A 15,356-nucleotide genomic window follows, 5' to 3' on the forward strand; every position below is an offset into this window, starting at 1 on the left:
CATCTGCCATCTGTGTCTAACACTGGCACTACAGCTGCAGAAAGATAATATGCAAAGGTTTTTGCATATATGTATCTCATTCACAAGGTCACTATGAGTTAAGCTCAACTCAAAGGCAGCTAATAACAACAAATAGTTCTTGAAGTAACAATAAAACATTTAAAAAATTAACTGGCAGAGGCATGTAGATATATATATATATATATATATATATATATATATATATTCCTGAAACCTAGAATTTGTACCAAATTGCTGCATGTATTGGCCATAAAGTCAATACCACGAATGTATTTTGTGTTACGGTAAGTATGAGTCATCTTTTCATACATCTCAGATGTGTCTAATTGTATATAATCACTTAGAAATAACCTATGATAAGAGCTAGAAAGATGGTCTCCTAATACAACAAATAAACTTAATAGCAATATGCAATTTAGGTAGACAGCCAGAAAACTGAAGATTTCCAGGGCCTGGACAAGGTTCTGGAATCATTAAAGATGTCCTCAAAGGCTGGTGCTTCTTTTAACCATAAAAATGTGCTGTGCTGAACTAAAAATGAAACTTATAATCTTGAATATGAATCTAGTATTTCCCCTCCCTGCCTTTCTTCTTCTGTAATAAAAAATTATAGGCAATGAAGCCCCTTTAAAAATGTACAGTTCCTTTGATGTTAACACTACTTCATTAATTCCAGGCCTGTTTATTTTCAGTTGCATGCCACCCCAACTGCAGGAACTACCCAGCTGCATTCTGCTCTCTGGGCAGTCTTTTGTTTGCTGTCAGCTTCCAAATGTTGGATGAGATCAATGGCATCAAGAGAAAGACAGAGAAAGGAGAATTTACTGCATTAAAAACACACTCAAAACACTTTGGAATAAGTTGCAAATATGTTTAGTTCCCGACCCTACCAAACATTCACATCAAACACAAAAACATAAGATAGAAGATACTGGCTGGGGCAAAAATTTGCCCCAAATATATTTAGTTCCCCCCCCCCCCCCGGGAATACTTAGTAAATTGCCTTGAGTAACAGAATTCACCATACGTATATCAGGAAGGAATTTTCCACAAGTTCAGAGCAGCTAGCAACCATGAAGAAGCTCATAAAACTCCAATGTAGAAACATCATGAGAGAACCTCTGTGTTCAGATAATGGCCCTACAGCTCAGAACATGGTGACTCTTCATATGGCAGGAGAGCAATGGCCATGTTCCCAGTTGTGAGGAAACTGTAAATACTAGCTAACTGAACCAGACTGGTGTGATAAATGGGAGTCTTTCCATCACTGCTGGTTTAATGTGTGCTTTAGATTTGATACTCACAGGTTTACTTGTTAGTCAGAACGAGCAAACACGTTGTACGAAAGGCCATTTTCAAACTAGACAATTCCCACACTTACCTAAGTAAGGAATACAGGGGACCATCTTTAAGCATCTGATATAGTCCCGCATCCTCTTATAATTATCTTCCTTAGACATTAAGTAGTCTAGCTTTTCAAAGGTAGTCTTGTCTTTTCGGTTCAAAAGCTGAAAAAGAAGGAGGGGAAATAAAACCATTAACATTCACACTGAGGAGGCTGTCTTATATCAAGTCAGATGATTTGTTACCCTTGCCCTGTGCTTTCTTCTAACAGTGGTGTTTCACATCACTTGTTATAATGTCATTTTAAAGAAAGGTACTGGAGATTAAACCTGCAACAACAGTTCACCATTTTCTCCCTTTTGCCCCATTTGATCCAGGTACCCACTTTCTTGATGCAGAACCCGAAAAGCCACAAATCCCAGCAACATGGGACTGCAGGAAAATTTATGACTCCATCTCCTCTCTGCTCAGCAGTTCTGCAAATTGCACGGTCTTCCTTATAATATTACCTTTTGCCAAACCACCATTGGATTATACCTCCCCACATCAAATGACAGCCTTGACCATACAGTGAGAACTTTCCGTTGCGACAGAGGAAAATAACTACCCATAATAGTCAAGGGCAAGACACAGTAAGCTTCCCAATTCCAACAGCCTTAACGGAGACATCACAAACGTCCAAACTACCAACTAGTATCATTTTTTATATACAGTGGACCCTCCACATTTGCTTGGGTTAGGGGCCCAGGACCCCTGTGAAAGTGGCAAAATGGCAAATAAAAATACACTCTGAGAGAACACCTCTCTAGGAATCTCTGGGTCTGGGTCCTCCAGGGCAATTCTATGGTCAAGATCTGCCAGAAGGTAACCATGAAATTGCTCTGGAAGACCTATAAATGCCTAGATAGGTGCTCTCTCTAGGGATCTCTAGGTCTTCCAGCGTGACTTTTTGGCAGAAGCTGACAACAGAGTCACGTTGGAGGAGCTAGAGATTCCTAGAGGGAACATATTAATCGAATCTGTGAATGATCAAATCCACAAAAGTGAAAGCTGCAAATGTGGAGGTCCAACTGTATAAGTATATAATGATAACATCACAGCATAAGGGCTATAAAGTACAAACAGCAGAGGGACACAATTTCTTCTATACCAGCTTATATATGGTTACCTCCCTTACTCCTGTTCTCATATAAAGCTAGAACTGGATGCTATAGCCTGTGTCTTTGGGGTTAAGCATCCATGGCTAGTATCATCCCTGCTGGATGGGGAGTGAGGGAAATGGTACGGGAAACTACAAAGCTTGCACTGTTCATATCGCTATGAAGATTTTGTGCGGATTGACACTATGCATGTTAAATTTAACCAGGTGCATTTCATGCATTCCCTTTGTTATATAGGCTAATACAGTTTCAGAAATTAAGACTTGCTGGAGAGCAGCTGCAAGTGACCAGGCCTATTACACACATGGCCAATCTAAGCTTCTCAAGACGGCTGAAGCTTCCAAAACTATTTCAACTATTTTGTTTTCAGTCCTGAAATTGGTTACACACGTGTTAAAAGCATGTGAAAAATTCCATGTGCTCCTGGTTAGGCAATGGCATACACATAAATGGACTGCAGAGTAATGAGTTTGGATAGAACAGAACTGGACGAAACAGTGTCTGTTTGTGGTTTAACATTTCTGCCAAGCACCCATTGGCAATGTGCTGAAATTGCTGCCGCAAGAGAACTAGTTTGAATTTTAAGCTTCAACTATCACAATATATAATCAGGAGAACAATAGTGTTTTAAAATAATAAGAACAAGATTCTCAAACCTAGAGAAGTTATTGCTATTTTCATATATTGGAAACACAAAATACACTTTTGTCTACATAGTTTTACATTCTATAGGTTCACCACAAATTTGCAAAATATACGGACTCAGTTTATACTTATACTTAAAATGACAGAACACAGGATATTTGATTTTCCAGCAACTGAGGATACAGTTGCATATATGGGGTCTCTTCTTCTGAATGTTTGCTTTCCAAAACAACTTGAGTGATTAGATATGGATGGTAGTCACATAAATATGCAGAGAGGAAATATAAAAGCTCATTTTCCAGGGAGTCACTGTGAAAGCAAATTTACGTTACAAACGTATGCTGTAAACTTTCTTTACAAACTTAAACCAATTTAACAATTGGCACCTCTTTCTGGCAAATGCAAGGATTCTCCATAGGATTGCCAGAGTGAAAACTGAAAGGAGCTCCTGTACCTTTAATGTTTGTACAGAAGAGGGAATTTCAGTGCAACTTTGTCTACAAAACTATTAAAGGTACAGGAGCAGTCTCCAGTTTTTACTCTTGCAAGCTGAACCCTCAGAGCTTCGAAGACTTTTCTCTAAAGGAGGCTTATATATAACATCTGTAATACGAGTGTCGCAGAGCAAACTAATACTTCAACTCATGTACTGTTTCTGAGCTGTACGTTTATAAAGACTTTTGATCTCTGTGAGCCAAATTTCTGCATGTCACCTTTAGTGCCCCACATTGTCTTCCAAATACCTTGCTTAGAGGGGAATCTGAATTGATCCAACTTGAAGCAAGTACTTGGTTCCACATAATCAGCTACTGACTTAAGGTGAATATTACTCCTTGTCCTCTTGACTTTAAGTGACCATTTTTCTTTTGATTGGATGAAAGCTGTTAAGTTTTCCCCATCACCTCTGGGATCTCTTAGGATCAAGGAAACAGTCAAGCAAAGGTTCTGGGGTATATAGACTTGCAGGAAGACAGAGCAAAAATCCAACGTAATCCCACAACAACCAGAGCATAAACTAGCGCCAAACATTTCTGTTAATGTTTTGGAAATCTCCCCAAATCACAGGACTTTTACTTGGCCACTTTCAACATTCACTCATCAGTGTTACTGGAAGGCAGATACTTAAAAAGTCCTTATGCTCCCGTCCATACTGCTCCAGAACTGAAACAGTTGATCACGTTCTGCTATATTGCCTATGTTCCTAATGTACTGATCTTGAAAAAGTTCCCAGGCTGATAGATTTCATATTTTCTTTCTTCTTTCAGATTCATCTAAGCTGTGTTGAAAGTTGCAAATTTTTGTACATTCGCATGTTCCAGTAGGAGGTAGTTGGTCAAATCCCATCGGGCTTCACCCTAATCCTAGTGAATGCTATTTAGGACTGATTCAGAAGCTGGTTGTTGCACTTCCATTTATGTATGTATATAGGTATTATTGTACCTAGGAGGTATTTTTATTACCTGGATTTTCTACTATGTTCTGCTTGTCTTGTTTATGACTGATCTGTGATCATAATAAAATTTACTGAGCTGTTGACAAGTGGCTTCAAACCATGATACCACTTCCTTTACAGGATAAACTATCTCTACTTCCTCCCATCTTTTTGGTGAGATTTCACTACAGCACTGTACATCCAGCCGCACCACAGAAGTTATTATTTCGATGTCTGGTTTGTAGTCCACCAGAAGTTGGCTTAGAAGGCTTATACAAAGTATGGTGATGTTTTCTAGTTTGGAGGAGGCCACTTTCCTTCACAACAATTAATGGAAAGCTAATGAAGACAGGCACGGCAGGGTGGCAATAGTGTAGATTTGTGACTGACAGCAAAAAGCTGGGGGGATCGGAAAAAGAGTAGGGCTGTTGGAACCAGCAAAAGGACCACCTCCAAGAAAAACAACCTCAAAGCCAAAAGATTGATGGCAGGCATGAATCACTGAAAGAGGTATGCATCAAAAGCAAGGGGAACATTTGAAGAAGGGAGTACGAAGGGGAAAAGCAGGATGAAACACAATGAGGCAGAAGAAATACAAAATATACATTGGAACAACATGAAAACAGACCGTTTAAACTGACTGATCTGAATTCCTACAGGATGCACTTAGATAATGGGGGGAAACAAAGCAAAAAAGCAGCCATGGGGTGAACAATTCAAAAGCTTTTTGAAGGAAGAAGACTCTGATGAAGGTGAACACAAGCTTACATGTTTATATGTGAAATGCACGCACGCAGTTCTTCAGTAAATTATCATGGGGTCAGATTATCACCTCCTGCCATAAAAGATGACTAAGGAGCAGAATCAATCCATATGGTAATATCCCAAACACAAATTGTCTAGGTTAAATGTAAATGGAGGCATGCTACCCTACAGCCGGAAGTGGGGAAAAGTAGACATTTTGAGTAACTGATTCAACTGCAATTGCCAGTAAATTACAAAGAACTCATTAAATCTTTTTGCCGATATTTGTTGAGCATCTTGAATCCTAGTAATGCATGGGATACTGTATCATAAATGGCACCTTAAAGAGTAATATGTTTTATGGCCTAACCTATGGTCCAACTTTCTTTTCTGTATTTTCAAACAAATTAAGATGGCAAATACCTTCAACCAATAATTTATGTGTACCAGAATGGGGATAATAGAGGATCCATACAGAAAAGCCTCTCTAGAAACCACAGGTTGACATGTTCGGGGTGTTCTGCACATCTTCAAACAGATATTGTGAGAACAGAAGGGAAGTCTGTGGTTTTGGCAGCCTTGCTTACAAATGGTAGTGATCAGAAAATGTCTTGTCACAGGCTGCTACAAACGAGAAGACGGAGTAAAATTATGTCAGGAAGGAATACAGTTGCAGAAACAGAAAAACAAAGTTTGGCCTATGATAAATACAACAATGTTTGCCAAAAAGGAAGAAATAATCAAGGTCAGCAGCACAGGAATCCCCCAAGGAGATACAGTACAATTTAGGTACTGCACTTTTTTCCTGCTTCTTACCATTTCCCATTGCTCAGACTGTCCTTTCACTCACAGAGTATTCTGGCAGAAATCTCCCATCCTTCCTTGGGCCTCCACCATTATGTCCGCCTCCAGAATATGAGACAATTCCATCCTTGCTATCACCACTAAGGCTGCATTTGCATAGAAAATATAGTAACATAGGGATGTGGCTATCACCTGTGAAGCAGCAGATTGGACTCATGACAATTACTCTTGGCTGTCCATTGTTAAACTAGATTATGTGTATGCATGTGTGCACTCACATACACATGCATGTGTGGAAAGCAGATGGAGGCAAAAGTCTCTCGCTCTCTCCACACTCAGGGAAAACTAATGAAGCTGAACAGTTGGAGATTGGGAGAGAAAAAATGAAGCTCTCCTTCACGCAGCACAAAGTTAACAATGGAATTCACTACAAGATGTGGTAGCAGCCTTGAAATTACATGGCTTTAAAAGGGGATCAAGCTAATTCATGGAGCATAAAGTTATTCATAGGTACTTGTTATTAATAACGACTACATGCTATGTCTAGAGGCAATATGCAATAGCGTAAAAGTGTTACTGCTCTCATAGCTTGCTTGTGGGCTTTCTATAAGCATCATTTTGACCATTATGAGAAACAGGATGCTGGAATACATAAGATTTTCATCTGCCTATAAGAAAATACACAAAGGGACAGCACCTTTGGGACAAGTGGGAAGAAGAAAGTTCTAGTATAAGGTTTTATGGACTCTGATGAAGTGGACTGTGTCCACAAAGAGTTACACTAGAAATGTCTTCTTCCTAATTAGCCTCAAAGGCACAACTGGATTCCTTTGTGTCTTTTTATGGTCAAACAAATGAACATTGCTATCTCTTTGAATGCTAGTACAACTGCCTGCAACAGTTACAGAGATTTTTTTATCGGGAATTAAAAAAATATGTTTAGTTTGATCGTCAGCTGGCTATTTTGTGTGTGTGTTTTCCCCTTGGAAGAATATTGCTCTGAGCTGGAAGGATATTAACAGTTTGTAAAATAACAACAACTACAACAAAGGGGTTCAGTGACACACAACACAGATTTTTCAGTCATTATCCTCTTGGAAGCATGAATGCCGTGGAGATGGCCAATGAAAACACAAGCAACTTCAAAAGCAGGAAGAAACCTATGGGGAGGATCACTAAACTGCTTCTCTTTATGAAGTAAATTCTGCAGCAGCATGGGTCAGGGAATAATTCCTAGCAGCTAAATCTATGATAAAACAATTCACAAGGTAAAATAGTTGGAAGGTATTCTGTGAACCTTGCAACTCGGAATATCCCAAGATTGAATTCGGTTACTAGTCCCAGTTAAAAGAGACCTACTGAATCAACTGAATTTACTAAGTATTGAGTCTCCACTCAACAACAGATTCAATGAGTTCAAAGAAATTTTACAACTAGAATTCTGCCCCCCCAAATCCAAATGAGTGTCATAAAGTGATTTTATCAAAATACAACACATACTGCGAAGCAGAAATTTTTGAACAATAACATTCTACTGATAATCTTTTGCTACCACTTAGCCTGTGCTAAATGTTTCTATCCATATTTGCCTTTCTTCAGTCATTAGTTCTTGCAGGCTCTTTAAGAAGTTATGAATTCAATATGCTGTTCATTACTGAAACCTGAAAAGAGTAAACCAGATGGAACAATCGATAGGATAGCTTCCCCAGGGTTTTCCAACCTGGTTCCCTCCAGACATTTTGGACAACAACTACCATGATCCCTCACCAGTGGCCATCTCAACTATAGCTGAGAGGTTGTAGTCTATATCTGGAGGGATCCAAGTAGTATAGCGCTGCTCTGTAACCTCAACAGCAAGAAAGAGAGATAAATCAGAAGGTATAGGTTTGGTGTAATGATAGGAAGCTCCCTTGAATGAGACACAGGTAGCAGGCAAGATGCGTTTCAGAGTGCTGCCTTTCCCACTGAAGCAATTTACTGCTATTCTGTAGAAATGATGCAAAATCCAAGATACCCCTTTCAAATATTAAAACTGTTTTGAACAGGATCCCCTTTCTCTTAAACGCTGCAAATAAATAATAACGGACAGAATATCTACTACAAAACTTCTAATACAATACGCGAGAGTGAGAATTTGCAACATGTGTATATCCCTGGACTAAGCACTGACCTTGGATGCCCAGGTTTTGGCTCTGGCGAGGAATGCATCCGCACAATTAAAACCAGTGGCTCAGTCATCCTAAAGGCGACTGGTCTGGCCACAGTTACACATGCCTTGGTTACTGCTGCAAGGCATTTCTAAAGAGCTGCCTTTCTAAGCAGTTCAGAAACCTCAACAGGTCCAAGATGCTGAAGCTAGACCGCTGACCAGAGGTGTTTACAGGGAGAACAGAAAGTCCTTCTTACAGCAATTTCACTGATTTCTTGCCCATTTCCAGGAACAATTCAAAATGCTACATTTGACCTACAAACTTCTATAGATGCTGGAGCCACACTGTCTGAAAGACCGTATCTCCACATAGGAGCTTGTTTGAATTCTATGATCTCCAGGAGAAAGTCTTCTCTCAGTCCTACCAATCTCACATGAACTTGGCTCATGCTAACTTCTTTCTTTCAGTTAGTTTCAAAGGTGCTACAAGATCTCTCTACGTATTGGATAGGTGTGTGAGAGAGGGATACTTTGGTGACTGTTCCCAGGCTGGGTTCTCCTTCCCTTGGAAGGTTGGACTGGCTTTCTCTTTGCATTCCCTCCCCTGGAAGACACAGATCTTTTTATTTAGGAAGGTTTGGTCAGGAACTGGTTGTTGCAGAAGGGACCTACAAAGTTGCAAGGGAAATGGTCCCAAGAGATGACCCCCCTTCCAAAGGTCTACTTGGGACGGGGTCAGGAAATTTGCAGTTGATATTTCACATTTCATAACTGTTAAATATTGACTGCAAATGTCTAGGTTCCCCCAGTGTTGACAGTGAAACATCCTAATTTACTGCTTATATCACCATGTACTGTTTCTCTTCCTAGAAAAATGCCGGTACTCATTTCCACAAGTGTGAGTCTTTCATACCAAAATGCTGAAACAAATACGATGGAAAAAGTTAAAACATCTGTTGTACAGAATATTCTATTAACTCTTTATTCTGTGTAATTAAGGCAATTATTCACTGAACTGCAGATGTTAAGAAAAGGCTCTTATTATTCTTGGAAGCATGCATGCTCCCCCCAAAAATCTTGTGTCATAAGAATGGAATGTTTCCGATGATCAAAACTGAGTTGAGGGAAGATTTTGCTGCGCTATAAACTCCCGCCAAAAGCTGTTATCAAACTGGCTTGGCTTCTCCTTCTAACACTTTATCAAAGTCATGGCTTGCATAATTCAAAACTGTCGGTTCCTAAGTCAGTTCTTGATAAAGTTCATAGGCTTAGGCATATGAGAAATATCTGGCGTAATCTCCCTATCCAGCAAGACTCTCAGAAATACAATTTGGACTCCTAAAACCAGATTTCTTCCTTTACCTCTCAACTGAAATGAACTGTTTCTGGATGTTCAACACCACCCCAGACACTTGAAGGACTGGCGACGTGGAAAGTGAACACAACAACCCTGGTGAAAATCTAAAAAACTTCCTCGTGTTAATGGACACCAAGTAGAAATCTGATTCATTTCTCACCTTGGACAGGATGAAAATGATACACTTGTAAGGACAACACATACAGTGACAGCAAGCTGGGGAAGTAGCCTGTCTATGAAAGCTCATGCTCTCAATTTCTTTCTTTCAATTAGTCTCAAAGATGCTACAAGATCTCTCCACGAATGATATACAGGTGACTTTCCACCTTGTCTGGAAGTGCACTAAAATCGTTTTAGATTTAAATTGCTATTTAAGGCCAAAATTATGCATGCACATTCTCTTCCCAAGTAACAAATGACTGAATTAGTCTTCTCTTAACAAAATGCATCATTGTCTATTTACAGAGATTTAGAATCCTGAGAAATCTAGAACATTTCTGAGAAACCTGTTGTCTTACAGCTTATACTTCTGTACTTAAATAGTTTAAGGAAGGGATTCACTGTCCTTGTTGGAACACTGAGCCTATCCACGATTTCACTGAAATGTCATCTTTACATCTTCCATGTTAGAATTTTGCCCTGGCACATGACTGACTGGAATCACACCTATTGCCTCCAAGTGTGTATATGAGAGTACAAAGACTGGATAGCTGCTAAATCTCAGTCAATGAATCGATACAACAAATATCTAAAAGCGCCTGTATAATGAACCTATCTATAGAGGCAATTGATTCCCAACCTTTTAAGCAACAGATGCCAGCTACTTAAACGTAGTGCTAAAACCTTATTGATTCACAGCACAAGCTGCTCAATGCTTTGTTTCCAACCTACCAGATATACAATAAAATGCCAAGAAAAGAGCCTCTGCAAAATCATGAAAGATTCTGAAGAAGACAATGCTTCCTTTCTCCATTATTATTTGTAGACTCTTCACTGCACCGCTGCCAACATGTGTAAGGAAAAGTGTAGCACTGAGAACACTCAGCAAATGAAACTTTTAATTAAAATGTAGGAAAATCTTAATTGTGAACTCTTTCTTCCCATTCCAGGGTTGTAAACTTGGCAGTTTTTGCATGAGTTACCACTGCATCAGCTAAAAGGAAAGAGTGGCATGCTTGCTTTTCAGCTTTCTCAGAACAATAAAACCTACTGCCATCATTTCAATTTGTTGACAACCAAAACATTCTTTTCAGTATATTTTTCCTGTCCCGAGAAAACACTTAGAAACATAAAAATGTGTATAAAACATTTGCAAAGCCAGAATGGTTCCCCAACCTCTCTTAACACACCTCCTTTCTGGCTAGTAGCAACATGGAACAAGTATGTGTTTAGACTTCCTGTGAGTTTCAAGCACTGTGAGAACCACTCCCATCTTTGTCATTGTGAAACAATAAGTTAATAAAGGATCTATTAATACTGACAGAAGATGTCTCCATTGCGTGTTCTGGGCGGAAACCCGCACCACTTCATAGCAAGACACCAACATGTATATTTTGGAATACAATAGACCACAACTTTTACTGGTTACAGCTGCCCATAGGCTTGGCACACACATGGGTCAGGCATCAACCAATATGCATACAACCATTGTAAATGCACCTTTAAGTATCATATATACTTGACTACAAATCAACCTCATGTATAAGTCGAGGGCAGATTTTGGAGGCAAACTTATGAATTTTGATATGATCCAAGGATAAGTCGAGGGTAAGACTTAGGGACAAGTAACAAAGGCTCTAAAGGAGGAAGCAAAGGAAAACAACAGAATTTGAGAAAGAGGGGTTCCTTTTTGACTTGTGGATGAATCGACCCAGTTTTTTGGGATTCATTTTCTAGACTTATACAAAGATATATACAGTAATCTCTAAAAGCTGGGTTTCAAAAGCTTTTAAAAATGTAAAACCCAATCTTGACATGTATTCCATCTGTACCAAATTTTCTTCCAGGTCTACAATTATCATTTTTAAACTACTTATTCATCATTATTTTGTCCACAAGGGTCTCCAAAAGCAAAGTGCAGCAAAACATTTAAAACATCCTTCAAAAATAGATTAGAAACAGTTTTAACAACCAAATTGCAAAAAACAAACAACCAGATGGAATAAGATCGTTTAGACTCTGATATTTGTGATATTATTCCCAATATGTACTTCATGTCAAGTAAAGCAGAGTGCAGTGATTTACAGTTTTGTTCCACAAGAACAATCTTTTTGGAAATACGTTTGCTTTGTTTGAAAGCACAGTTGTTCCTTTCAGGCTACACGTTTTAAAACACTGTTTAAACAGATTCTTTTCTTTCTCCTCAGACTTCTGAATTGGAGCTTCAATCCAAAACCAACAGTGTTCTTATCCAAGAGGCCCCTGGCTCACTTTCATTTTGGTGATCACTTGGAACTTGTACATCCACATCCATCTCTGTCTTCGATACAAAGGTGAAAACGCTCTAAATGTATCTGACAAAAGAACAACTACTGTTCAAATGCAAACAGGATTAGTAGGATACACACAGCAAATTGCTCACAATAAAAGCGGAGCAAAACAAAACAAATCCACACCGACCAACAACACTATTCCCTGCGTTCTGGTGTGAGTGTGTACATGTGCCTCCAAGTTGCCTTTCAGTGTATAGCAAACCAATGAATTTCATAGGGTTTCCTTAGGCGTGTAGACCTAAACACACATAAAGTATCCACAAGACAACTATTAAACCATGAGTTAAACTAAAGCAAGCATCAGAAAATGAAAAGCATATATTATCTTTGCAATGGACAATAGAATCAACATGGATTTTCCAATAGAAATAAACCTCACATTCTGTTACTGTGGCATGTATCTCCATGGGTACAAAAGCATAAATTCTAGATTAAAGTGTATCTGAGGACTTTTCATTCTTGGACAATTAGTACAAAAGACAGTATTTTACAAGACAGGTATTATATAGAAATAAATTGAAATATCTTCTAAGAGTGAGACAGCTGTTCAGGCCAAAAGCCATACTAGAAACCTATCAGGAATGGGGGCTGCTGCGGACTTATTACACAAGATGACCCATAATCCACAGTGTTCTCCTATAGCCTTCTGCTTATCTATCAGTTTTTACTGGTTTCGTCCTAACAAACGGACAAGACTTCTCTCTCCTTTTTAGTATCATTATTATCTGTACAACAGACAGAGCATATCTTAGTATTACAACCAGCGCACTAAATAAAGAATATAACAAGCCCATAGGTTGTTAAAGATGCACTTTTTATAAAACTGAGATGCAAGCCAGTATCAGCCAGGATATAAGGCACTGTAAAATTAATGCTCTTTGCCCAATAGGGTCTTAAAACCGTTGTTTCTCAACACTCCCCTATTGCAATGTACCATGACGAACTACTTCTGAAAATGTGGTGGGTGGCTCAGCTGATCAAAGGAAAAAGGAAAAGAACCAACCATAACTTGGGTAGTTACATTTCAGCTACAGTTTGTTTTTTCAATATCTGTGTGACACAAAATATGCAGCTGGAAAAAGATGGATGTATAGTTGGAACTTTTTGGGTCTTAATTATACTAAGAACTTATATAATGTATCAGATTATATACACTTATGCATATGTTGTTGGCTTACTAGGTAACCACTGATTCAATGGGTCTACTTTAGTTGGTACTAACAATAGGATTTAGGTTAATGCACACAGCTTCTGTACTGGAAGTGGGGATTCCAAGCTAAAATAAGTAGTTGGGCAATTTGTTGCAATCTTCTCTTCCTCACCTTCATGGAATGCTTAATCCCATCCTTATAAATATCTTTGAGGTCCTCCTATTCTACTGCCTTCTATGTGCATGCTATGTGACTTTTGCAGTCAATGCAAAACAATTGGTTTGGGGTTGCTGTCAACTACTGGTGGCGTAAAGCCATAGAAACGTCTTGAAGGCACACAACAACAAGACAATTTTTGCTCTGTTTCCACAGACAGTTGAATGCTACATTGCAACATCTGCACTTTGTGCCTCTCAACATCAATACTGCAGGGCTTGGAGGCAGTTATATTCTTGCAAGTTCAGTGACTCTGCAAAGAAGCTTCCTTTGTCTCACAAAGTCATGGTGTGTACACTTCTCAGCATTCTCAATGTTCAATATGTATTCCAGCACCATCCGCAGATCTATAAGCTGTGTACTTAAAGAAGGACTAACAAGAGCCAGATTCTATTGAAAGAATGAGCAAGAAAAAGGCACTCAAGATCTGAGGAACTGTTGGGGAGAGTTCTTGGATATCCTTCCTAGGCAAGACAAGCCCAATTCAAAGCTTGTATATCTAATTTACAGCTGATGTAGTACTGGTTTATTCCAAAAGGTAAAGTGACTTTAAACATTTGCTAGACACAGGAATGCAACTTCCTTTTTCATGCATCTGTTTGAACAATTGTAGAACTGCTTCCAAAATTTGACTTTTTGAGGCAGTTTTCCTTTTTTAAATTTCTGTACCCGAAAGCCATGGAAAAGACTGATTACAGAGGACCAGTGGCCTTTTGAAATGAAAATACTTACAAACACTATTTTCATACTGCTATCTTTTGACATTGAAGATGAAAATGATGGCGAATAGCTTACATTTCTAAGGAACATACTGTAAAATCAGATTCAAACACATTCCATACCATTAACCAAACACAGTATAGCAAAGCTGGAGAAAGAATTTGTAACTAGATACAGTCCCGCTTGCTTTTTTGTTGTGACTAAGAGCCAATGAATAAAGTCAGTGGAAAATGTGGGTGAAAGTGAGCACGCAAAGCAAAACCCACCAGAAAAGCTCCATAAAAAGATGGAGAGAGCTCTTCTGATCTTCCAAAATGTAAAGATACTCACACATGGGAATACAGAAGAAATTGCCTTAACCAGTTAAGATGTTATCTATCGTATTCCTAAATGCGAGTAGTAACTACTGTGCATGTACCACTTACTCCAAGGAGTCCCACAGGATGACTCCAGTTTGTGTTGTTAAACTGAGAACAGTGCCAAAGTGAGATCCTGAAGAGGTGATGACTAGGCATTCTTTTACACATTTGTTAAGTACTTGCTCCCTCTTTTCAAATCTGTATATGTGCCAAGAAAATAATATTCCATTTCAGCGCATGCACTGGGCACAACCAGACGCCCAATCAGTTTTCTTTCTTTGTGTGAACAGAGGATGTTGGAGACATGCCCTCCATGCCCACCTCTTCCCCTCTTGACCCACCATGTTGGCAACAAAAGTGTGAAAAGAAGTTGTAACTGTGTTTGAGTGAACATTATTACAGAGCTGTATGAAGTTGGTAGCTCAGCCTTATAAAGGTTTCTAATTATGCGGAGGTCTATCTTTTTTTGTTTTTGGCTAAACAGTTATTGCCCCTTTTGTGATCTTCCCCACCAGTACAAGTATGAAGAGGGCAGCCTTCCCATGTTCCCTTGAAATTGCTTGTTAAAACTGATTTTCACTGTGGAAGAATTCAGCACTCCCCCCATGCCTACTGATGCCATCCCCTGAAGTTTAGTTGATGCTGTACATAAGTATCTGGCATCACATCTACTTGAGGTCTGATTCAGGAGGCTGTCACATTACTTTGGCTCCCGGCATAGATGTGGGATGTAAGTTTAAGAAGATGGATCTTATCGCATTT

At 39.0% G+C, this 15,356-nt stretch overlaps 1 protein-coding gene across 2 annotated transcripts in view; it reads right to left on the reverse strand.

The window, feature by feature from the left end:
* The window catches only part of LOC149308056 (ras-specific guanine nucleotide-releasing factor RalGPS1), a 140,817-nt gene that overhangs the window by 91,088 nt on the left and 34,373 nt on the right, over positions 1-15,356 (reverse strand). For both annotated transcript variants that reach the window (XM_089534989.1, XM_089534988.1), the window contains exon 9: positions 1,403-1,529. In XM_089534989.1, coding sequence (XP_089391115.1) covers positions 1,403-1,529 — 127 coding nt within the window. The remainder of the gene's footprint in view (positions 1-1,402; positions 1,530-15,356) is intronic.

Source organism: Sceloporus occidentalis, unplaced genomic scaffold, assembly GCF_023333645.1.
Source record: "Sceloporus occidentalis isolate IW3139 unplaced genomic scaffold, rSceOcc1.0.p SCAF_8, whole genome shotgun sequence".
Lineage (NCBI taxonomy): Eukaryota > Metazoa > Chordata > Lepidosauria > Squamata > Phrynosomatidae > Sceloporus > Sceloporus occidentalis.